Raw genomic sequence first — 23,979 nt, 5'->3', positions numbered from 1 at the left:
TCTTAATTATGAAATCCAAATGCTGTAAAAAATGTAGAATCTAAGCAGTTTCACTGACTTTAATATATTGTCTTACCTCATTAAGAATGGCCCAAACAGCAGAATTCTGAATAACTGAAAGTCGGAATGCTGAGATGGGGTTTAGGTTGGGATCCACCATTCCTTCTGCAACACCATTCTCAAATTTCCCTTCAAAGTAAAGATCAACACTCATTGGGTAGACTGAAACACACATAAATTATCACTGACTTAAGGCAGGGAAGGAAAACGCCAAAATATTTCTAGTGGATGTTTTACACAAAGAACATGAGTGAATTTTTTTTCCTTCTTTCTACCTTTATTCAACTTTTAAACGTTTCATGAAGTAGTATATGCTTAAAAACATTAGAAGCAACCTATTTAAAGAGGCAGAGCTATATATTTTCTTATTGCAAATTAAGAAAAACCAAATATATTTGTTCTTACATCAACTAACACACAAGTCTTTAGCAAAACGTGACTTACAAACCTTACAAAATATACTCTGTACCATCTTTCAGTCTGACCACTTTGAGGATTAAGTCAATAGTAACAAATTTCAGAACTTTAATTAGACTCACAACAGTTGGCCTTGAGCAGTTTCCAAGGTCACATCTAGACGGAATTAAAAAGTGATACCTCCTCTCAAGGCAGTTCCAACATAAAACTCCATTATAAATGATAAGCTCAAAAAGCTCTCAAAAAGGATAAGGACCAAGAAGTTCTATAGAAGATAACATGCTCAGTACTCAATTTTTCTTGCTGTGAGGAAACAGCAAGAAAACAAAACAAAAATGCTACAGAAAAAGTGACAGGAAAATGGTTTGTTCTGAGCCACACTGCTCTAAGCCAGGGATAGGCAAACTTCCTAAAAAGGGCAGATAGTAAATATTTGGAGATTTGTGGGTCAAGAGGGCATCTAAGAATATCATCCAAAAAAAAAAAAAAAGAATATCATCCAGGTACTTGTATAGAAAAGGAGAAAACTAAGTTTCACAAAATTTTTATTGATGAAATTCAAAATGTAATAACAACTAAGTTTTTTTTTTCTGCTAATACTAAGGAGCATGTAATTCCTTATGGGAGGATAATACTTAAATTAACTGGTATTCAAAGTTAGTGTTCCTTATCGAAATCGATTGCAAATGTTCATCTGTTAATGTGGATCTATAATGAGATTTGATATATTTCATCTTGAATGCTTCCTTTCACACAGCCTAGATACTTACTGCAAATACTGTTATTAATCCACAAGCACATGACTTTAATGGAGCATGTCCATGACTTGGAAGGTATCTGTGTAAAATTCTATTAGAATCTTCTCTTTGATATCTGCCTCATCATTACATTGCAGATGAATCACTTTCAATCAGAGGTTGGGGGAAGCTCCTTAATTAGCTTGATATTATTACTTGCAATTCAAATAACATTAATAGTCATCAAAGTGACCTGAATGCAATATAAGTTTTGCCCATAAGCACTGCTTTGTCTTGTACTTTTAGGTTGAATTCATTAAGAAACATTAACAAGTCTGAAGTAAAAACTAATTCTCAAAGAGATAATAGTGGTTGAGGGCAGTTCTCACTTGGAAAATTTTCAATCTTATTTCAGAGCTAAAACTAAACAAACCCCCCCCCCAAAAAAACACACCCCACAATAAAATTTTATCACTGCTAAGCCCCAGAACTGCTGTGTGGTGGGGCAAGTCAGGATATTCAGTTCTATTTCTGACAAAAATTCACAGAACTGATGTTGATGAAGTCAATGACAGTAAGTAAAGTTCACTGGCAACACTACTGGCTCAATAAATTAATGATACACGACAGACTCAAATACTCTCTGTAAAGCACCTGCTGATGAATAATAACATAACCATAGGCTTTAAACACCATACATTGCTGCAAGCTTTGTAAATCTGTCCATCTAAGCCTTCTTCTCCTCCACACATATTTTCACCACCAGTCATTGTAAAACATCCTAGCAGATTCCACTTCAGTTTGTACGAACTTTGTGTTTCCTCAACTGGTTTGAAAACATTCTTGCCTGTACTTTTTCTCTACAGACTATTCACAGAGCCCAATTCTTCAGTCACTTCAAACCTGGCATTGACTCCAAATAACTAGGCAGTATCAGTAATATCTGTCAACTCACCAAGAGCCAAGGAAAACTGCTCAAATAATTTGCATTGCTTTTTGACTACTATATTATTCCCAAAGTCCCCAACTCGTCAAGTAATAGTTATTGCTGAAAGCCTAATGGTCCGAAATGAGTTTATCTTCTGGGCACACATATCTGCTGTAGTTAAACATGATTTAATTAACTCATCATTGGTAAATGGTTTTCTTGCTTGGCTAACACATGAGCCAGTTTGAAACTCACTTTGGTTACAGTGTCATTTGAATCTTTTATTTTTGTGAAGAAATTCTCAGTGATGAGATATCATATTTTAAATCTTCTAATTTTTCTGACCATTGCTTTCCTGTGAGTTGGGGATATTGTTGTGAGTGCTTAGTAGTGGTAATGTACTCTTTAGCACAGCTCTTGTGTCACTGCATAATAACCACATAACCTGCCATCTAATTTTGTAAAACAACCCATATTCCACTGTGTTAAAAAGCACAACATTCAAAGTCCACTTTTCCTGTTTTGACATGAAGGGTAATCACTGGTAATTTTTTTTAAATGTCACAGTAGAGTTATGTGTGTGGCACTTCAAACACTGTCAAATTATAATGCATCCAAGCTATTTGTAGTGCACTGAGCAGCAATTCAAAGCACTGAGAGCACTACCGCCATCTCTTTTGCAACTGCTCACTTACCTCTGCTGTTGTAGCATGAAAGCACACAGACAACACATAAACAAGTGAGCATAGCTGTGTTAAAAGAAACTCTATTCATGGACACTGAAATTTGAATATTTTCTAGTTTTTACATGTCACAATATATTACTATTCTTTTTATTTTTTCAACCATTTAAAAATGAAAATAAACAATGAAAAACATTTCTACATTCTTCACTTACAGGCTATTAGGAAACAAGCAGTGGGCCACATTTGGCCCATGGGCTGTCGTTAGCTAACTGTTAAATTATGTGTCAATCCTAGAGTCTTAAAATATATTGACTAGGCTGCTCATAGTAAGATAAGATACATTCAAATTGAAAAACCATGCTGGAGAAAGTTCATTTTCATTTGTACAGGAAATATTCAACTTATGAACTCCCAAAGTAATGTTTTTATTTTTAAAAAATTAATACTTATTTCATAAAAGTATGTCCTTATTTGGCGCTGGACTGGGGTAGGGAATGTATGCTACAAAAAAAGTATTATTTAATATTGAGTTGGAAAGGGAATTCAGGGCTGAAAAATGCTGTGGAACTTGAAACATTTTAACTTATAATGTATCTGAATCTGTCACCTGATGAGCTCATTTAATTAGAAAAATAATTAGCAAATTATATAACTGGCCTCATTAAAACACTCTCACCCAGCAATTTTATGCTGCAGATAAACTCTCACATGTGCAAAAAGCATGTACGTACTGCAGCAAAAACTGCGAACAATCTAAGTGCCCATGATTAGAAGAGTGGCTAATTTAATTACAATATGCTAATACAAGGGAATATTAGGCAGCCCATTAAAAGACTGAAGAAAGAATAGAAAGAACGAAGTAAAGTTGTAGATAATGCAGTTGTGACTTACTTCCATTCCTAAGAATACACTGTAGAGAAACTCATACATGTGCCTAAGTGTTCAGGCCAGTGAAAAGATGGAAACAAACTTTATGACCAAACAGAACAGACAGCAATATATTCATCCATGGAGATCTATACAGCAATGAAAATGAATAAGCCATAGATACACACATCCACATGCTTGAGTATCACAATGGTGAGAGAAAAAAGCAAACTGTAGACTCTACAGAATGTCATCATATCAAATTTCAAAACAAGCGAAATAAGACTGCATTATTCAGGGACACATCACACACATGTAGTAAAAGCATGTATGGAAATGGCAACCACGAAATTTAGGATAGTAGCTACCCTTGGGTGGGTGGGGAAAGAAGATAATTAGGGAAGAGCAACTGAACTGGCCAATCTTAAGCTGCATACACTGATATCCATTACATTATTAGTTGTATCCTTCTGTCCATCTGAAATATTTACAATTTTTAAAAAATGTTCATCCTCCATATGCACATATGTATTTTGTTCAGCGAATAAACAAGATGTAGAACAAGGCTGTAGAGTATGTTACCATTTATATGTGACTGTGTGTTTTTGAAGAATATACTCAAATATTTTTATTTATGAATAGATACTTCTAGAAGAATACCAATCATTATAGCAATTGCCTCTGGGAAGCACCGGGTAGGAGGGGAAAGAAGAGGGAAGGAGACAAGTTTACCCTCTTAAATTTGTGCCATGTACATGTATTAACTTTCCAAACAACAAATTTAACTTTTGTCCTTAACCCAATGGTCTGATAGGTAAGCATTAAAAGATAAAAAAAAAGAAGGGGGAAATGAAGGAGGAAATGACTAAAGAGTGACTGGAATCCCCAACCCCTGGCATTAGGAGGGACTTCCAAGGTCCTGCCCTCTGTGGACGCCCTTCTGCTACCCAGACAGGGGTCCATTCCTTCTTCCAGTGTTTCTCTGTGAAAGGCTCTTCTGCTGCTGCTGTCTCGTAATTTTAACCTACTAATAAAGCTGGTATTTCTTTCACAGGACTGTCCTTAGTGACTATGCCACAGCCATCCAGCCAACCCCACCTTCACCCATCAGGTCTCTACTAACTGCCGGCTGGTTGTCTACTGTTCCCAGCAATGCCTTTGGGCATAAGTTGCTGCACCGTCTGATCCTACTGAATCCAGGTCCCTTTGTAGCGCCAGTCTTTGTGGCTTGTCCCACCCAAGAGGGCTCTTATTAGCTACCTCTTTCTCTGGTTCTCTCTGTCAGACTTCTGGATGGGCTACAGTTTAGCTTGAATGTAGCTACCAGTCTCCTCGTGTTTACCACCAAAATCTCCATCATGTTCCACAGCGCCCTTGGGCTTGAACTTCCCCAAGTTCTGTTTCAAGTAAGGCAGTCCCCTTAGGGTGCGCTACAGAGCTCTCTGATGGCCTGCCTCTCCCCTGGAGAAAACCTCTGCACCACTGCTCAGGACCCCTGGCAGGGACAGCAGCCCACCTCCCTGCTAAAGTGACACCCCTGCTTTACAAGCAGAGCACTGGGTTGTAGCAGTAGCCCTTCGTGTCCTGGCTGACCTCTCCCGTGTGCGGGGACCAGTGGGCTGGGGGAGGTGATCAGGGCCAAGGATTCTCACCCTGCCGTGCCTGCAGCAAAGGTTCGCCTGATGAACGGAAGTTATAGGTGGAGGAAAGGAGCCTCAGATTTTTAGGCTGCTCATGTCTGGAACAGAGCTTCTGCAATAGGGAGCTGGGGAGGTGACAGATGCTGGTGGCCTGCCCTTCCTGGTGAGATACCGCAGCCCTGGAGTGGGGGCTGGTGGGAGAGGGAGTCCGTGTTTTTGGCTGGACACGCAGAGTAGAGCTTCTGAGTCACTGAGCTTGGTCAGCGTGGGTTTATAAGCGGGTCAGGGCTCCAATGCCACAGACTCTTAATGCTGTTACTGAGATACAGACTTCACGAGTTAATGTTTCTCTATCTGCTGTACTTTTCTAAAAAAATACCTTTCACCAGTTATGGTTGTCTCACTAGAAAAAGGTCTGCAGATCCCCTCACACACCATTTAGCTACAGCATACTTCTTAAGGGAGCAGAATTTTTTTATATGAACTTGAAAAAAAATCAGCTGCTTTTGTTTCTGATGCACACTTTTGTTACACAAGGTCCTAGGTCTGACCACCCATCAGTTCTCTTCCAGTTCTAAATATGTATGAGTTGATGTTTTAGGTGGTCATTATCTTCAAATTACTGCAATCATATAAATGTCTCTATTTCCTATGCTACTTTCATAACCTAGAACACAACGTTCTCAGAAATTTAATAACTCTTGGGTAATGGGGTTAAATAAATGTCTCGTATACACAGCTAATCTTATGAACATTTCTAGGGTAGGCTAAAGTATGACCCAAATATGAAAATAATTAAACTCATATATCCACTAAGCTATATAGAAATTAGGGTGATTGTACAAGCCTCACAGCAAACACTGAATGACATTCACCAAACGTAGAACTGCTTGAGAGAGTTTTAAGAACGCCTCTGTCCTGTATACCTACAATATTAATGGCCCAATAATCTCTTCTGCCTACCACTAGGAAAAGCATTAATTTAAGTAAAAGAAAATATATAATCATCCACTGAGTTGATGTCCATCAAAGGACAGGTCCTACGTTCATCACAGGAGATGCTTGAGCAACAAAGCCCCCTCCCCCTTCCACGGTGAGCGCACAGAACTGAGCTACGAAACGTGATTACACACAACAGGTGCATGCACTGTGGTAAGAAGAGCCAAGGAGAAGGCAGCCAAACTTGTTAATAAAGGATGAGAAAGCATTCATCAGGAGGAGAAATACCAGTCCATCGTTTCAGGCGGGGATAGTGGACAGAGACATGGCTGGGAGCACAGGGCATTAGAGGGACACATCTTAGGACTGGAGAGATGAAGCATAAGAGGAAAGTCACAAGATACGAAAGTGGGTGGGAGCTAAGGAATCTGATCACGGAAGGTCATTAAGGTTTTCAGCCAGGTTAATAAAGCACTTAGGTTTTGGCAAGGGAGCTACAGCGGCTCGGTGGACTGGCTCGGAAACCGAGGCAGAGTATCGCTGCAGTAGGGTGAATGCACATTCGGACACAAATAGACATTTTATGCTTATGGACAGTGAAGGTGGGTGCAGGGTTTCAGAGTGTCTCCCAAGGTTAGACTCAGGCAGCTAGATGAATCGTGACAGCACAAACCATGGTGATCAATGACGAAATGTCCGTATTACAGACGCTCCGGGTAGATGGCTACGTGGCCTCCACGTAGTTTGTCAGTTGGCATCTCAGTACAGATCTAAAGCTCAGGAGGGAGGCAGGACTGAAGGCTCAGACTCTGGCATACGGATACTGCTGGGATCATGAGAGCAGCCAACTAAGATCGTCCAGTACGAGACTGCAGAAGGCAGCTGGAGGTGGATTATCTACCAGTGACAACACCGAAGCAGCAGATGAAGAGAGAAAGAGGAACCAGGAAATGAACCTTTGACCTGAAACCCTAGTTGGGTCAAGATAATAATAATAAAAGTATGCACTGAAGTGCACAGAGAACAAATAAAAGAGTACACTGGTATTTATAATCCTGAAGCTGCCTAATGTCTGAAAAGAACTTAAAATTACTTCAGGACTAAGTCCAGAAAAGTAAAGGACATTTTATTAGTTTAAAGTAGGTATTACCTATTCTGAAATAACCATCTTCTAATCGTTTGTCTTTGGTTTCTTTGCTGATTTCCAAACCTTCACTCTAAAACAGAACAAAAACATCTTATAAATAATTACTTCTATTTAAAACAAATCTAGGTTATTAATATATCTTAATAAATATAAAAGTGGCATCTGTGGCACAGCTATTTCTGAAAAGAGAAAATGCCATGTCAGTCTTGAACCTTAAAAGGTTTATCAATCAGTATAAGTGCTCCATGTGAATCTGTATATAATATACTGTTGGCTAGAAATTTTTAATTTTAATTAATTTCCAGTTTAAATCAATTTAATAGAATGCTGTTTTCTATTAAAAATATACAGAAGTAAAGAACTGTGTGTTAACGCGAAAGAAATTAAGCATTCCTTAGAGACCAATAAATTAACTTTCTATATTATTCAACAGGCATCAAAACTGCATGGTGTTTTGGGACTCAAAATACAAACAGCAAGTAAACATTAAAGTAAAATAATGATTCATTTATTTTCCCAGTACGAATGTCCAAGTTCCTTTCCAACAGGAAACAAAATAAAGGCCCCTTCTATGAAGGCAAATGGGACAGCACACCAGGTGTTCTATATTGCCAAAAGAAGTCGGTATTACCACTAAGGTCCTGCCATCATGAGAATTTCTTTCTTAAACAGGAAGAGCCTCAAATCGGGTCTATTAATATTAGTTCTCAAGGAAAATTTAGGGGAAAAAAATAGTCATACCTTCAAAGGCAAAACTTCTACAGTTGTGTTGAGCAGAATATCCCCCGGGTGTTCCTGGTTGCCACTATGGAACAAATAACTGAGAAGACAAACATAAAAATAAAAAATATAGTCAGACTATCCTTGACAAAGGTTCAGAAGGGGGCCTTGGCCTCAGAATAAGGTCGACGACGCTGAAGTCTGTAGTGACTGCACATCATATGTTCTGAATAGTTGCAGGGAAATTAAAACCTTAGGGGGTTTTACTCCTCTATCAGAGGGGCATGTTTGCTGCATAACAATAATGTACTTGACAAAAAAAAAAAAAGATGACAGTGTTTTGTTGCTGTTGATGCAGCCATTAAAATGCTTGTGAATCACGTATGACAGAGTATACTGGATAATATAGGATATAAAATTACATGTAGACCACGATCTCAAAGTAGAAAGTGCACACAGTTACCAAGAAAAAAAAAAAGTGTCAGTATGGTCATAATGGTATCCTTGAGGTTATAATTTTTTTCCTCACTCTTCACACCTTAAAATTTTTGTATAATGAACACATACATATGTTACACAGAGAATTTTTTCCCTAACACTTCACTTCTGTATTAATAAATACAACTTCTGCTTTTTCCCCTCTCAGCAACTAAGTTATGGTGAAAATCAAATGATCCCTTTTCTCTGTCCTAGGGGTGGGTCTATGCATGGACTCCAAGAAAATTCATATATACTGTCATTTTAGAAGAACTGTGTTTCGCTAGAAAAGCGCCCTCAGTAGGGGCATTATAAATATCATTTTACAGAGGTTTATTGTAAATGTATTTGTTGTTACTAAGTTTGATCTCTAATATATGAGCTCTTTAGCAGATTCTGTGATGGAATTATTTTTATTTCCTAAAAATAAACCCATAGATGTGGTTTGAGGCTATTCTTGTTGAGGTGAAAGAAGAGTGCCATTTCTAATTCTATGAGGACTCAAGTGTGGTGAACAATACCTCACAGGGCAGAGTTCCACTACCCAGTATAAAAATGAACATTAAATAACGACAAAACCAATATTATATACTCGTAAGTGCAAAATATTACTCAAAAGTATCCTAATATGTCTTGCCAGTGAATCTTCCCATTGCTTATAACATTTTTACACTTCAATTCCTCTTTAGAATCAGTTTAGAGTAACAAAGGAAAATTAATAGCATTACATGTAGCTATGCATTGTTTTGACCACCTTAAAGAGAATTATTCCAAATTATTTTTGGCAGATTCTAAAAACCAAATGGCCTTCAAAGGAGAACACAGAGCATCACATTCTGGGGATTACATGGAAGTATGCCACAGACAGTCTGGGGAACACACCCCAAACTGAGGAAAGACTGAAGGGATTGTGACTGTTAAGTAAAACAATGGGGAGAAAAAGTCCCCAAATTTTGTAATGTGAACAGAAATGCTGAAACACATAAAAGGGTTTTTAAATCCCTCCATGGTGTACTGAAAGCACTGGCACTTCCAGCACCTGCAAAAGCACTGAATAGGAATAGTCACAGTCTGTCAAATTTATCATTTCAACCAAATTGCTGGGCCATCCACCAGCTCGCAGTCAAATCTTAAGGGATATTCTAGGATAAGGACGTGAAAACTAATTTGGGATTCTGAGGGCGAGTTCTACATAAAAGTATTAAAACTCTATACTAAATATACATTCAGAAATACCAATAGGATTTATCAAACATACTAAATGCTGGTATTATATCTGTAAGCGACATATCCAAACTGTTACTGAGTTACACAAAATGTATTTCGTAATCCCAACATTTAGGACGCATTGACTGCTCGCATGTGCTATATACACCAAAAATTCCGTCATAAGTCACATTATGAATAAGAGGTCTGAACTGTAAGACCAAATTATATTTCAATAATGACCTACCTTTCCACATTGACTGGCTTGTCAAATTTAAACAGGATGTAGTCTCCAGCTACTGGAGTTATAGCCCAGAAGAAATCCTCCCCCATATATGTTTTCTCCAGTGTATGTCCTTGGTAGACCTTCAGAGAAGTAGATACTTCTGCAGGGGGGTTTACATGGATTTTAAGAAGTAATGGTTTCATGTAATCTTTATCCTAGGAGGAAAGACATATTAACAACATATGGCTCATTTATACTTAAGAAGAACAAGGATTATACAGTAGATAACAAATTGTCTGTGCATGAGAAAAATTAAAATTAAATCACCAACCGTGAGTTTCTGAATTTTTCCTGTTAGCGAAGAATGCAGACCAACGTGTTGGAAAAGGGAAGGTCTGAAGCGAATCCGCAGATTTGCTTTCTGTCGATCACAATGTTTCTAAATATTAAACGGGAACGTTAGTGTTACATTATAAAGTGAAATCTTGTCCTCCTCTGAAAGATGAGAAGCCCTTTAGAAAGGTAAATATTGAAAAGAAAATCCAACTTCATCTCATAATTCCAAGTTGTGTTTTTTTAGGGTCCTCTTTGAGGCATTAATAGATTTGCTACCTACTTGATAAACAGACACGATGCGGAAATTAAACATAAGCACTTCCAAGGGAAGAGGAGTTAAGGATTTAATTTCAACCACCTTTCCAAATAGGTCAATATTGATTTGACTTTTAATGTTAAAATGCACCAACTCGAGAGGTTTGGTTCAAATACACAAAATGCCTTTAAGTGGATAATATAATGAAGAATTTGCAGATAAGAAAAAGCACATTTTGTTGCATGAAAGCAATTTGAAAACGTGAGCCAGCAAGTGGACTACGAGCAAGGAAACAACATCAAAACAGACAAATGAAACTCAGCACAGCTGGGGGACACCTGTGTTTCAGCTCTAAGTGCCCCGTGGCCCAGATTTTTGATTATAACCCGCTCTCGTGTGATCATGGCGTGTGGGACCTACAGCCATGGCAGGAATCTCGTGCATTCATTAGCTCAGTGCTTCAGGACAGCCATGGCTACCTTGTCATGCTTTTATAAACCCTTTCCATTTTCAATGACTTTTATAACTTTTGGGTCAAGAACATACTGAAAAAGACAGATGTATAAGACATTTCCACTTTGAAAGACCTCCAATTATTTCCCGGATGTTAAAATGCCTACTTTTTCTCAAGAGGTTTACTTCATTAGCATTATTGCTAACAGGAGAGTAGAGGTGAAATTGTATGTTTTATTTACACAAATAAAACACTCAAGTGGAAGGAGAGGGAAGGTAAGGGAGGGAGAGGACAGGGGAGGAGCGAGGAGACGGGAGGTGGGGAGGGGGAGGGGAGAGAGGAGGAGAGGCAGCAGTGCCTGAGGCCCAGCCTGCCACTCAACACGCAGGCAAGGAATGACACATTCGCCCCGAAGAGTCAAAGCAGGTCCATAAACCTTTGGAGGAATGTGTGAATGCTTTTTTTTTTTTAAGTAACGTTGGTTTATAACATTATATAAGTTTCAAATACACAACATTATACTTCTACTTCTGTATACACTACAGTGTTCTCACCACCAAGTCACTTTCCATCCATCACTGTACAGTTGACCCCCTTTACCCATTTCGACCCGCCACTCAGCCCCTGCCCCGTCCTGTCTGGTAACCACTACTCTGTTTTTGTAACTACGTGTTTGTCTTTGCTTGGTACTATTGGTGGGAATGTAAACCGGTACAGCCACTGTGGAAAACAGTATGGAGGGTCCTCAAAAAACTAGGAAGTACCATATGACCCAGCAATCCCACTTCTGGGTATTTATCCAAAGAACACGAAAACACTAATCAGAAAAGACACATGCACCCCTATGTTCATCACAACATTATTTACAATAGCCATGATATGGAAACAACGTAAGTGCCCATCAACGGATGAATGGATAAAGATGTGCTGTGTACACGTACACACACACACACACACACACAGGAATACTACTCAAACATATAAAAGATGAAATCTTTCCATCTGCAACAAAATGGATGAACCTTGAGGGTATTAGGCTCAGTGAAATAAGTGTGAATGGAAGGGTCTCCTAGACCACTGTCAAAGGGATGTGATTCTGAAGCCAGCAAGTATGTGGTGACAGCTTCCGTGACATCCCAATGGAAGCAGCTGAAAAATTACAGGCCAAGAAAGAAGGGTGAAAGAATGTGTCTTCATGGTTTTAATTTTTACTTTCAGAGATTTTCACCTCACAAGCTCACTTAAGAACCTAACCACCATATTAGATAAAACTGCACAGGACCAATTAAAGGCAAGTGTGTTGTACAAATGTAAAGATGACATGAATTGTTCTGTGTCCTACAATAAAAATTCCCGTAAATCACAAAGAAAATACAGGTAAGGGCTTACATCATAAAAATGAGTTGATCGGATCGATTTATATGTTCAGTCATTGTTGGAAAGCTGGTACTCTGCTATTTCACTACACACCGTGATTTGCTCTAAGAAAGTGGTTATTTTTAAAAGAGAGAGAGAGAAACCAATAGCTTACAGACACCTGAAGAGGGTGTCCTAAAAACTAACTGGCAGATAGGATGATAAAACTGTTCTAAGGAATATAGGTCGTGAAATCAAATTAAATGTTTATTTGTGAGAATAAGTCAACACTATAATGACATATGCTTATAATAAAGATTTCCTTGTTATTACATGTCAAAGTGACTCATTCATTTTTAAGAATGTGTATTCATATTTTATTTATGCTTACAGCCAATAATTTTAAAAAATTTTCCAGAGATACAATTCAAATTAGACAAGAAAAACATATTAATTTACTTTCTACAATAAGATTTCAGTGGAGATAACTTAATATTTGAATAGTCCAAGCAGAAATCATTGTTTACTTACTGACCTGTCACTAACATCCCAGAGGTCAGCCTATCAGCATGAACATTGGCTTCTTACAAGTAACACAATACAAAAAAGGTACACTTTTGACTTGTCATTGTTTTGGTATAAAATATGACTTCCATTCTATTCCTCATATCCAGGTATGCTGGGGTCCGATATTGTCCCCAAAGTATTTGAAAAAAGAAAGCTGACAGAGGATGTGAAGAAAACCAAAACAACTTCCCACCTCCCCCCTGACACAGGGCAGATATGGCCAACAGCAAGGAAACACCAGAGCCTCAAGACACAATAAACATTCATCAGCAATTTAAAGAAAGGTGCCGCTTCACTGACTTAAAAGTCCCTCCAGAACAGGAACTTCTTGTAGTTCTAGAAAGAAGGCAAGCACTTACACTGATAAGTGGAAACACTTTTCTTTCAGCTACCTATCTGACTGTTCGTTTACAACATCTGGTTCCCTAAGAGTCATCACTTTCACTAACAACATAAAAGAAGCCTCTTCCACTTGCATAAGAAATTAACTTACTGCATCTTTTTCAGGGTTGCAGACTTTCACCCACAGAATATGGTCCAGGAGCCAATCAATGGGTTTCTCCTTATAGAACATAAATATGAATTCCACAATTAGAGTGAGGTCTGGCGCTTGAAACATTTTACCTGAAAAGATATTCCCAATCAGTAACTGTAATAAAGAAGCCAAGCATCAAAATAGCTTAAATGAGTGAAATCCGTACAACAAATACACTAAAGCTTGTGCTTTCAACTATAAATCATTATCAATAATTTCCCCACCTGTCTAATCAAAAACAAACTTGCTTTAGCTAAGTTTAGTTGTTACCTGAGTATAAACAGAAGTAGGTACTGAACTCCTAACTTTCTCCATTGCAAAATCTATCATACAACTGCTAGCTCAAAGGATTCAAGAAGCAAGCTGGAGATTTTTCCTTCATGTCTTATTAAAATTCTTCCCATAAAAAAGGAACTTAAGAGGTTTAAGTTAAAAGAAAAGATTAACTAAATCAATAAAAGCAAAAAACAAGGACTCCTGATTTTGTCTTCACTGAAACCTTCACAAATAAAGATGTTTTTTGAGTCTTAAATTAAGTTTTGAGATAAATGATCAACAAGATCAAAGCCCCAGCCTCTAATACTTACAGATTTAAAGCATTAGAGGAAGCAAAATGTTACTTTCTGGGGTGTTTTTTAAGACCTATAAATTTCCTTCAACCTTCAACTTTAAACATATTCTCTTTGGTTGGATACTTTAGGAATTTTAAGGAAAAACACTTTAAAAATAAGTATGCTTACTAGTCCATGAAAACAACACATAAATACAAATTAACGACTGAACAAGAACTTCGTGTACTATGTCAAATACCAGGAATTCCTATTAGAAAACCACTAGTGTAGGACTCTTCTTAAAAGAACCCCAATCTTGCAAAAGCTCTGGGCTTTAAAACAGGAACTCGGGGCTTCCCTGGTGGCGCAGTGGTTGAGAATTCACCTGTCGATGCAGGGGACGCGGGTTCGTGCCCCGGTCCGGGAGGATCCCACGTGCCGCGGAGCAGCTGGGCCCGTGAGCCATGGCCGCTGAGCCTGCGCGTCCAGAGGCCTGTGCTCAGCAACGGGAGAGGCCACAACAGCGGGAGGCCCGCGTACCGCAAAAAAAAAAAAAACCAACAGGAACTCAAAGTGTCCGAGAAGAGAGAACCAGACATGCTCCCCAGGACAGTGGTTGGCTCTCTGTGGACATGAAAAGCCAGCAGGGCTGCCTTGCAGAACTCCAGAGTAAATATTACCATCTTAGAACTCTCCAAATACTATTTTGGGTTGACTTTCAACATTTTATACACAGAAGTTTACCGAAATTAAATTTTCTCAAAAGCGATCCATTTCCAGAGGAAAAAAGACAACTTTAAGGTAAAAAAAAAAATAGTCTAAGATTCTAAGTCACAGTTATTTCTGAAAAGTAAATAAATCTAAAACTTTGCTTACCAATGAAGCCCAGCTGGGAGAACTCAAGTATCATCCATTCCTCAGAAGAAAGTTGAAGTGCAAAATTTTTTATTGTGTTAAAGTAATTCTGTTTGACAATAATATCATCTTCAAGCTAAAGAAAGTTGAACAATCATATTAATAAATCAGAGAAGGAAGATTTAAAGAGAACATTCTTTACTATGGAAAAACTCAAGCCCACTTTTATAATGACAATCAAGGAAACGATGGTCAAAAATTATGAAAATATAAAAATAAATTTTAGGACTTTCCTAGCAGTCCAGTGGTTAAGACTCCACGCTCCCAATGCAGGTGGCACGGGTTCCATCCCTGGTCAGGGAAGATCCCACATGCCATGTGGTGTGGCCAAAAAATATATAATAATAACAATAACAATGATAAAATAAAAAGGAAAAATTATAAAAAAATAACTAAAATAAAAATAAATTTTATTAAAAGAAAGCAAGGAAAATAAAATGGCAGATGCACATAGCAAGTCAACAAAACCACTCCCTTACCATGGGAAATAACAAAACCACTCCATGAATTACTCCTTTTGGTCCTTTTATGGCTCCCAACATGATTTCACACTATCCTGTTTTCTTTTCAAAGGAAAAGAATTTTATAGGCCTTTTAATTTTTTTTTTTGCTTTTTACATAATACATGTAACAAGTCAAAAAAAGAAAAAAGCTACCAGCTCTCCTTCTCTGCCCTCCACCCTGCTAGTAGAAGTGACCAATGTTCAAGGTTGGGTGTGCACCCACTGCACACCTTCAATATGGGCATACAGCAGAGGTAGACCCATACCTACCTTAAGGTTCCTACCACCTTTACATTTTTATTAAAAAGGGATCACATTATGAAACTGGCTTTTTTCTCTTAATAGATCATGAATATCTTTCCAGGTTAAAAGGTATATATTTAAAGCATTCTCTCTAGCAGATTCATACTATTCCCTGGGATTGATGGACAAATCATTCACCTGCTCACAGGCGGACACCCAGGTTGTTTCTCATTCTTTGTCAATGCAGACAATGCTTACACTTCATATCAGTGCTATTCATTTCTGTAGGATGGGTTCCTAAAAGTTCTTTTTTTTTTTTGGTGGTATGAGGGCCTCTCACTGTTCTGGCCTCTCCCGTGGCGGAGCACAGGCTCCGGACCCACAGGCTCAGCGGCCATGGCTCAGGGGCCCAGCCGCTCTGCAGCACATAGGATCCTGCCGGACCGGGACACAAACCCGTGACCCCTGCATCGGCAGGCGGACTCTCAACCACTGCGCCACCAGGGAAGCCCAAAAGTTCTTTTTATATTTTAAAAGATATCTTCAAAATAGTTAAGAAGCGGTAGCAACTCAGAGCGCCAGTAAACCCCATGTGCTCTGCCATCACCATGTGTGTTACTGGAATGTTTACCAGTTCAACAGGGAGTTGACAGAGACCAGGGATCATGAATATCTGCAAAGACTTCCTGCCCAAATCTCCTTTCATAAAATTTTAAAGTCATAAGATGATTTTTTTACATATATACATTATTTTTTAATATTCTTTTCCATTGATGATTTTAATATCATAAGAAAACTCTTCCTTTTCTTTTCTTTTTTGCAGTACGCGGGCCTCTCACTGCTGTGGCCTGTCCCATTGCGGAGCACAGGCTCCAGAAGCGCAGGCCCAGCGGCCACGGCTCACGGGCCCAGCCACTCCGCGGCACGTGGGATCCTCCTGGACCGGGGCATGAACCCATATCCCCTGCATTGGCAGGCGGACTCCCAACCCCTGCACCACCAGGGAAGCCCTCTTCCTTTTCTTAATGACACTTGATCATTTCTAGTTATCTGCAAGTAATTTTCACTTATTTTAGTATTTAGATTTTTTCATGTGTTTAAGTCCTATAAGCTTTCTTCCTATTTGTGAAGAAACAGTAGCAATATTTGGAAAGGTATGATTTTGACTCACCCAATATTTACTGAGCTTTGATTATGTTCCAGACACAGTACTAAACCCTGGGAACCCACCAGTGAACAGGAAAGACAAGTTTTACACCCTCAGAGCTTGTAGGGAAGCCAGAGGGAAAACGAGACAAAGCACAAAGCCCCGCTGGCACCTGACCTTGCTTTCCCAAAGAAGAGATGCCCGCACTCACACGCAAACGTTGGCTGTGGACGCCCAAAGGAAAGATGACCCCCCAATACCAGGTACTTCCAAGTTTTTCCAATAAGTAGATTAAAAAACAAGCTTGGAATAGAGACGCAGATGTCGTGAACACACGTGTGGACACGGCGGGGGCAGGGGGGGATGAATTGGGAGATTGGGATTGACATATACACCATGTGTAAAACAGACAGCTAGTGGGAACCTGCGATATAGAACAGGGAGCTCAGATCGGTGCTCTGTGGTGACCTAGATGGGGGGGATGGGGGGAGGTCCAAGAGGGAGGGAATATATGCATACATATAGTTGATTCACTTCGTTGTATAGCAGAAATTAACACAACATTGTATAGCAACTATACCCCAATTTAAAAAACAAAAAACAAAAACAAGCTTGGGACTGATTTAAATATACAGAAGTGTAGGTGAAATAATTAAATGCCTACTTCAAATTTAGTACACTATATTTGGTTACCACCAAAAATTTACATTTTTTATATTAAATTAGAAAAATTGCTTTGTTCCACTCTCACACCTCATCAAACAACTTTTTAAAAAACTTGTAAAGATAACTGTAGATTAATATGCAACTATAAAAGATAACACAGGGCTTCCCTGGTGGCGCAGTGGTTGAGAGTCCGCCTGCCGATGCAGGGGACGCGGGTTCGTGCCCCGGTCCGGGAGGATCCCACGTGCCGGAGCAACTAAGCTCGTACGCCACAACTACTGAGCCTGCGCTCTAGAGCCCGCGAGCTACAACTACTGAAGCCCGCGTGCCTAGAGCCCGTGCTCTCCGACAAGAAAAGCCACCGCAATGAGAAGCCCGTGCACCGCAATGAAGAGCAGCCCCCGCTCGCCGCAACTAGAGAAAGCCCGAATGCAACAATGAAGACCCAACGCAGCCAAAAATAAAATTAATTAATTAAATTTTAAAAAAGAAAAGAATGCTATATAAAGACTGGCTTTTTAAACTGAGCATAATTCCCCTGAGATCTAAGATGTCGTGTATCATAGTTCATGGCTTTTCATTATTTGCTACTCCGCGGTATGAATGCACCAGTTCGTTTAACCAGTCACCTGCTGAAGAATATATGGGTTGTTTCCAGGGTTTGCTATTATGAATGCCGCTAGGAACCTGCACGTGCAGGTCTTCTAGTGAACATATGTGCTTCTCTGACATCAATGTTTTATCATGGCAAGAGCCACTTTTTGAAAAATCTAACATATATCCCATTTGTAGTCGCTAGTTTACAGAGAGAAGTTAAAATACAAGTTGTAAAATACTGCTTCTGCAGTATGCAACTGCAGTATCTGAAAGAGGTGGAATATTATATTTACATTTTTGCTCCAATTTTTTAAACGTACAAGGAGAAGCCAAAAACTAATGGTGGTTACCCATGGGGGAGGGAGAAAACACGGGAAGGGGACAGGAATAAAAAGGAGACTTCTGTAAATATACCTTATTCTATATAACTTTTGATTTGGGAATGTTATGTTTTTTACAACTAAAAAGGGAAAAAAAGTCCTAAAACCTGAATACAAATGGAAACAAGTGAACCTAGTTTCATATCAGGTTGTCAGTGTGGTCACGTGGTATGAAGAATTTTGTCGAGTGACTTTCAAACACAGAATTTCGACTATATATCCATATCAGGATTTACTCTTAGGGAGGAAGAAAGGACGAAAAATTTTTAATTGCATTTAGTAGTCTAATTGTTAGTCGTGATATTGGCATTGTTATTTTGAAACCGTTCTAGAATAAAAGAATTATGTTATTTAGTTAATTTTTACTAAAACCAAGACCTTCAATGTAAGAGAAAAGAAATATATGTAAAATTCAAAAAAGTTAAATAAAAATACTACAATCTTACACTTGAATTGGGACTATCAATATAAACGCAATGTTTTTTCTTCTGAGAAATAAAATGTTCTTTTCCTTATTAAAACACCTAGAAGCAAAGACACAATAGCAATGAGCATCCCAAGCACAGAGACTATGGTTCTGAATACCACAGACCTCTAAAAAGAACAGGGTTCCCTCGAGAAATGGCTGGTTCTAGCTCTGGGATAGGAAATGTTCAGGATGTGCCAGCCAGCAGGGACGTGATCGAAGATTACCGGACTTACACGAAAAGAACACAAGAGCCAATTTGAAGAGAGTCCCACTGGCTTATGATGGACCAATACAAGCGTCAATATGAATAATGCTTGCAAAGATTGAGGCAAACCATTTCTCTTTCTAAAAATCCATGAGTTCACAGCAATACTCTAAAAACGGTCACCACTGGAGACTGCTGTGGTATCAACTATAAAAATTAACAAAGAGAAAGAATCAAGCATTTATTCTTCCCTTCCTTTGTTAACTATTCTTCAAGATAACCGAATGGTTAAGAAGGGAGGGTCAGTCCTTTGTAGAAGAACTCGACTTAAAAGAACGTCACAATTCTTAGAATTAGAAAATTACCAGTTGGCAAGCTCTAATGAAATAAGCGATCTGGGGGAAAATAACCAATGGAAACTGAAACCACAGGAGGAATGGCCGCTGGGGAGCTGTTTAACAAAGAGGAGACGAGACTGACAACCCTACACCCGCTGATTAAATCTCAGCATCACCGAAAGCGGGACAACCTGACAACGAAGTGCGTCACTATGTCATAAAGGAAGAACTAGGCGGTACCACCTATGCAGTGTCTGCATCATCCGACGGTGTTCTAGAAGACTCTCCTCAAGTCCAAGTCATTTGTGATATAGCACTTTATGGAGCCGAGTGTGCTGCTGTAATGGGAAACTTCCTTACAAGCCACAAGCAAAACACTAGGGCGGCTGACATTTTCTTTTCCCTTTAGATGTACATCTGTGATGACCACAGAGTAACCGCTGTCTCTACTGGCTGGTTTTTTTTTGGCCGCGCTGCTTGGCTTGAGGGATCTTAGTTCCCCGACGAGGGACTGAACCTGCACCCTCGGCAGTGAAAGCATGAAGTCGTAACCACAGGACCGCCAGGGAATTCCCTCTATTGCCTTTTTTTTTTTTTTTTTTTTTTTTTTTTGCGGTATGCGGGCCTCTCACTGTTGTGGCCTCTCCCGTTGCGGAGCACAGGCTCCGGACGCACAGGCTCAGCGGCCACGGCTCACGGGCTTAGTTGCTCCGCGGCATGTGGGATCTTCCCGGACCAGGGCACGAACCCGTGTCTCCTGCATCGGCAGGCGGATTCTCAACCACTGCGCCACCAGGGAAGCCCCCTCTATTGCCTTTTTTAAAGTACTCTTTAAAAAGTCTTGGGTAGGGGACTTCCCTGGTGGCGCAGTGGTTAAGAATCCGCCTGCCAATGCAGGGGACACGGGTTCGAGCCCTGGTCCGGGAAGATTCCACATGCCGCAGAGCAACTAAGCCCACAGGCCACAACTACTGAGCCTGTGCTCTAGAGCCCATGAGCCGCAACTACTGAGCCCTCATGCCACAACTACTGAAGCCCGTGCACCTAGAGCCCGTGCTCCGTGACAAGAGAAGCCACCGCAATGAGAAGCCAGTGCACTGCAACGAAGAGTAGCCCCTGCTCACCGCAACTAGAGAAAGCCCACACGCAGCAACAAAGACCCAACACAGCCAAAATAAATAAATTAATAAATAAAATAAATTTAAAATTAAAAGTCTTGGGTAGGATACACCCCCAACATATGCAATCTTGAAGTCATATCCCTGGGATAATTATGAAGTCTGGATTACAATACTTTGTACATCATAATGAACTCACTGAGAGAATTCTATACATTATGTAAAGACCTGAAGGTAAAGCAACTCCCTCTTTTCTGAGGCATAATTTTTGGGCAAATAGGGTAATTTTAAGAATGTTCAGTGGATCCATATGTGAAAGAGCTGAAAAGCTGGTAGCAATCTTAATGACCAACAATAAGATCATCGTAATAGCTGAATAATGGTACTTCAAGAAGCAATTAAAAATTATACCAATCTATAATTACTGGCATATAAAGGTGTCTACAGTATGTTAAATGACAGCAAAACAGGCTTTAAGACAGTATGTACAGTACACTCCTGTTATAAAAGGGTTGTATTAAATGAGTTAACATGTGAAAAACATAAATTGTAAAGAACAATGCCTGACACATGGTAAGTATGCAATAAATGTTAGCTCATAGCAGCTGTTATTGTTATAATATATCATATATTGACCCTTGTTAGGGGACGTTTTCCTTACCATCCTCTCTCTTAACCTCCATCCTTTCCTCAATTTTTAAATATTAACTTTTCTTACATTCCCCCCCAAAGCTTTAAGGTTCCATTAATGCTTCCCTTGGAGGAAAATTGGAAACAAATTTTAAAAGTGATATAGCTACACTTTTAAATTCTCTCTATAAAGTTCTTGAGCATAATGTAAATATTTATATATTGGCCCTAGAACAAAGAACAAGGTTCAACTACCATAATACTTGGTATACATTAAAATAAAATGCTGTGAAATTATTCTCTTAAAACTAAAATCAGACTTCTCTAATGTATTTAGAGGAAATACGCTACCTATATCTAGGATATTGTGTTTTTTAATATGCACAGCTGTTGTATCCTGTTATAGACAATGTCGCACTCTATCATCATGTACATTTTCCATCCTGTGAACCAAGGAAGGGTTCACGCACACTTGAATGCAGCCGGCCCGAGGCACAATGTCAAAGGAGACAAAGTCTGCCCTCAAGAAGTCCACCTTCCCATGTGATGCCAGCCTCTTTTCTTCCTTCTTTCCCTCCCCAGCCCCTGCCAACAGCTGCTTAATCATGTCCTTCCTGTTCAGGGACCAGGGCTGCTTCTTGCCATCCTCATCCAAACATCCACCCAGGAGAGGATCTAATAAACTTTTTATAGTGGAAAAAAAAATAACTGACAGGCTTCGTGTGCCATATACCTCTCAGGGGTATTTGCATTTTGAACAAGGGATAAAGACGTTTGGTTAAAGAAGTGAAATTCCAGTGGTGAAATTTAAGCTTAAGTATTAAGTGGAGAATGAGGTTTGAAAGAAATAAGAGCTTCCTAGAGTTATTTAAGTTGTTGCCTACCTGGCTAACTTAAAACCCTTATCATGATGGACTTACTGTTTTAGCCATGCTGCTCAAAGTTGCACCATTAGAACTGAATGTCAGCTTTATTATCTTCAGTACAAATGAAAATGTACTGAAGTGCACAGAACAACTATTTACCATAAGACCACCAAAATAATTATGAGCTAAACCAGCGAGTGGAGCTGCAGAGCCCATGTTCTCAGTGATGTGATCATCCCTTCTGCTCTGGCATACTGTTATGATCTTATATATTTTAGAGGGTTTACGCTTTCAAAACTTCATTTTAATTAATGAAAATATACCCTTCATATTACTTTTTCTTTAAAAGTGTGGAAAAAAAAAACAAACAAACACACACTTACCTGGATGTAATATGTGCCCTTTTCCTGAGCATACATCATTAGAAAACAATAATCGAGGTTTTGCTTTGTTCTCCATCTGAAATAAAAATTTTCAAAAAAAGTTAGGGACTTCCCTGGTGGCACAGTGGTTAAGAATCCACCTGCCAACGCAGGGGACACGGGTTTTATCCCTGGCCCGGGAAGATCCCATATGCAGCTGAGCAACTAAGCCCGTGTGCCACAACTACTGAGCCTGCGCTCTAGAGCCCGAGAGCCACAACTACTGAGCCTGCGTGCCATAACTACTGAGGCCCACACGCCTAGAGCTCGTGCTCTGCAACAAGAGAAGCCAATGCAATGAGAAGATCGCGCACCGCAACGAAGAGTAGCCCCCGCTCGCCACAACTAGAGAAAGTCTGTGCGCAGCAACGAAGACCCAATGCAGCCAAAAAATAAAATAAAATAAAAGTAAGTTAGGAATCATACTCAAAGTTAGCAAAATAAGGTTATATGTATAATACTTTATAATATATAAAATATTTTATAATATATACATATATGCAACATATCCATCACATATTGTATATACGATATTATATATATACACAATGTATAGTTATGTATTAGCTAGATAGGTAGATAGGTAAATAGATGGACGGACATCACACATACAGGATATTATATCCACTTAGGAGAGAGTGAATGAGAAATCACTCTTCTCTAATGAAGGCTTTATTGAAATATATTCTCAAAAACACTAATCCTCAAGGTGTCCTGAGGAAAAAAGGAGTCTAATGTCAAGTAAGTTTGGGAAGGCCACATATTCCTCTTCTAGAGACATATTAATATATGAGGCATATAAACATTCACCAGTAAATACATTTGTTGAAAAGAAGTTTTTAATCCAGTATTTTCCTAATTTTCTTGACCACAGCCCCCTTTTCCAGTAATATCTTAATGTCTCTAGGAACTAGTGCTTCACATACAGGTAAACATGCTTTAAAAACCCAAAACATCATATTAAAATTTACAATACTAGGTCCTTTTGGTGAATTCTTGGCAGTCTACAGAAACACACTGACCAATGTGAAAAAGTGAAGTGGTTTTTCTAAAAGCCAGTTAAAAAAAAAAAAGCACGCAGGGCTTCCCTGGCGGTGCAGTGGTTGAGAGTCCGCCTGCCGATGCAGGGGACGCGGGTTCGTGCCCCGGTCCGGGAAGATCCCACGTGCCGTGGAACTGCTGGGCCCGTGAGCCATGGCCGCTGAGCCTGCGCGTCCGGAGCCTGTGCTCCGCAGCGGGAGAGGCCACAGCAGTGAGAGGCCCGCGTACCGAAAAAAATAAACCACACAATAAAATAAAAGCTTTGAACCACTAAGTAAACTTCTCCAGAAAATACCTTACAAGCTGATATGAATTTAATGGGTCTATCCAGAGT

General features: G+C 39.4%; 1 protein-coding gene across 5 annotated transcripts in view; it reads right to left on the bottom strand.

The window, feature by feature from the left end:
* Positions 1–23,979, bottom strand: part of MGAT4A (alpha-1,3-mannosyl-glycoprotein 4-beta-N-acetylglucosaminyltransferase A) — a 105,375-nt gene that overhangs the window by 11,015 nt on the left and 70,381 nt on the right. For all 5 annotated transcript variants that reach the window (XR_010835354.1, XM_067007137.1, XM_059078500.2 and 2 more), the window contains 8 exons: positions 22,566–22,641; positions 14,982–15,096; positions 13,513–13,643; positions 10,382–10,489; positions 10,072–10,265; positions 8,163–8,241; positions 7,425–7,491; positions 77–189 (listed from right to left, as the gene is read on the bottom strand). Coding sequence is in view for 4 of the 5 variants with exons in the window: in XM_067007137.1 (XP_066863238.1) it covers positions 77–189; positions 7,425–7,491; positions 8,163–8,241; positions 10,072–10,265; positions 10,382–10,489; positions 13,513–13,643; positions 14,982–15,096; positions 22,566–22,641 (883 nt within the window). In the remaining variant the exon portion in view is untranslated. The remainder of the gene's footprint in view (positions 1–76; positions 190–7,424; positions 7,492–8,162; positions 8,242–10,071; positions 10,266–10,381; positions 10,490–13,512; positions 13,644–14,981; positions 15,097–22,565; positions 22,642–23,979) is intronic.

The sequence above is a fragment of the Kogia breviceps genome, chromosome 11 (genome assembly GCF_026419965.1).
Source record: "Kogia breviceps isolate mKogBre1 chromosome 11, mKogBre1 haplotype 1, whole genome shotgun sequence".
Classification (NCBI taxonomy): Eukaryota; Metazoa; Chordata; class Mammalia; order Artiodactyla; family Physeteridae; genus Kogia; species Kogia breviceps.
This window is presented reverse-complemented; position numbering and strand designations above follow the sequence as displayed.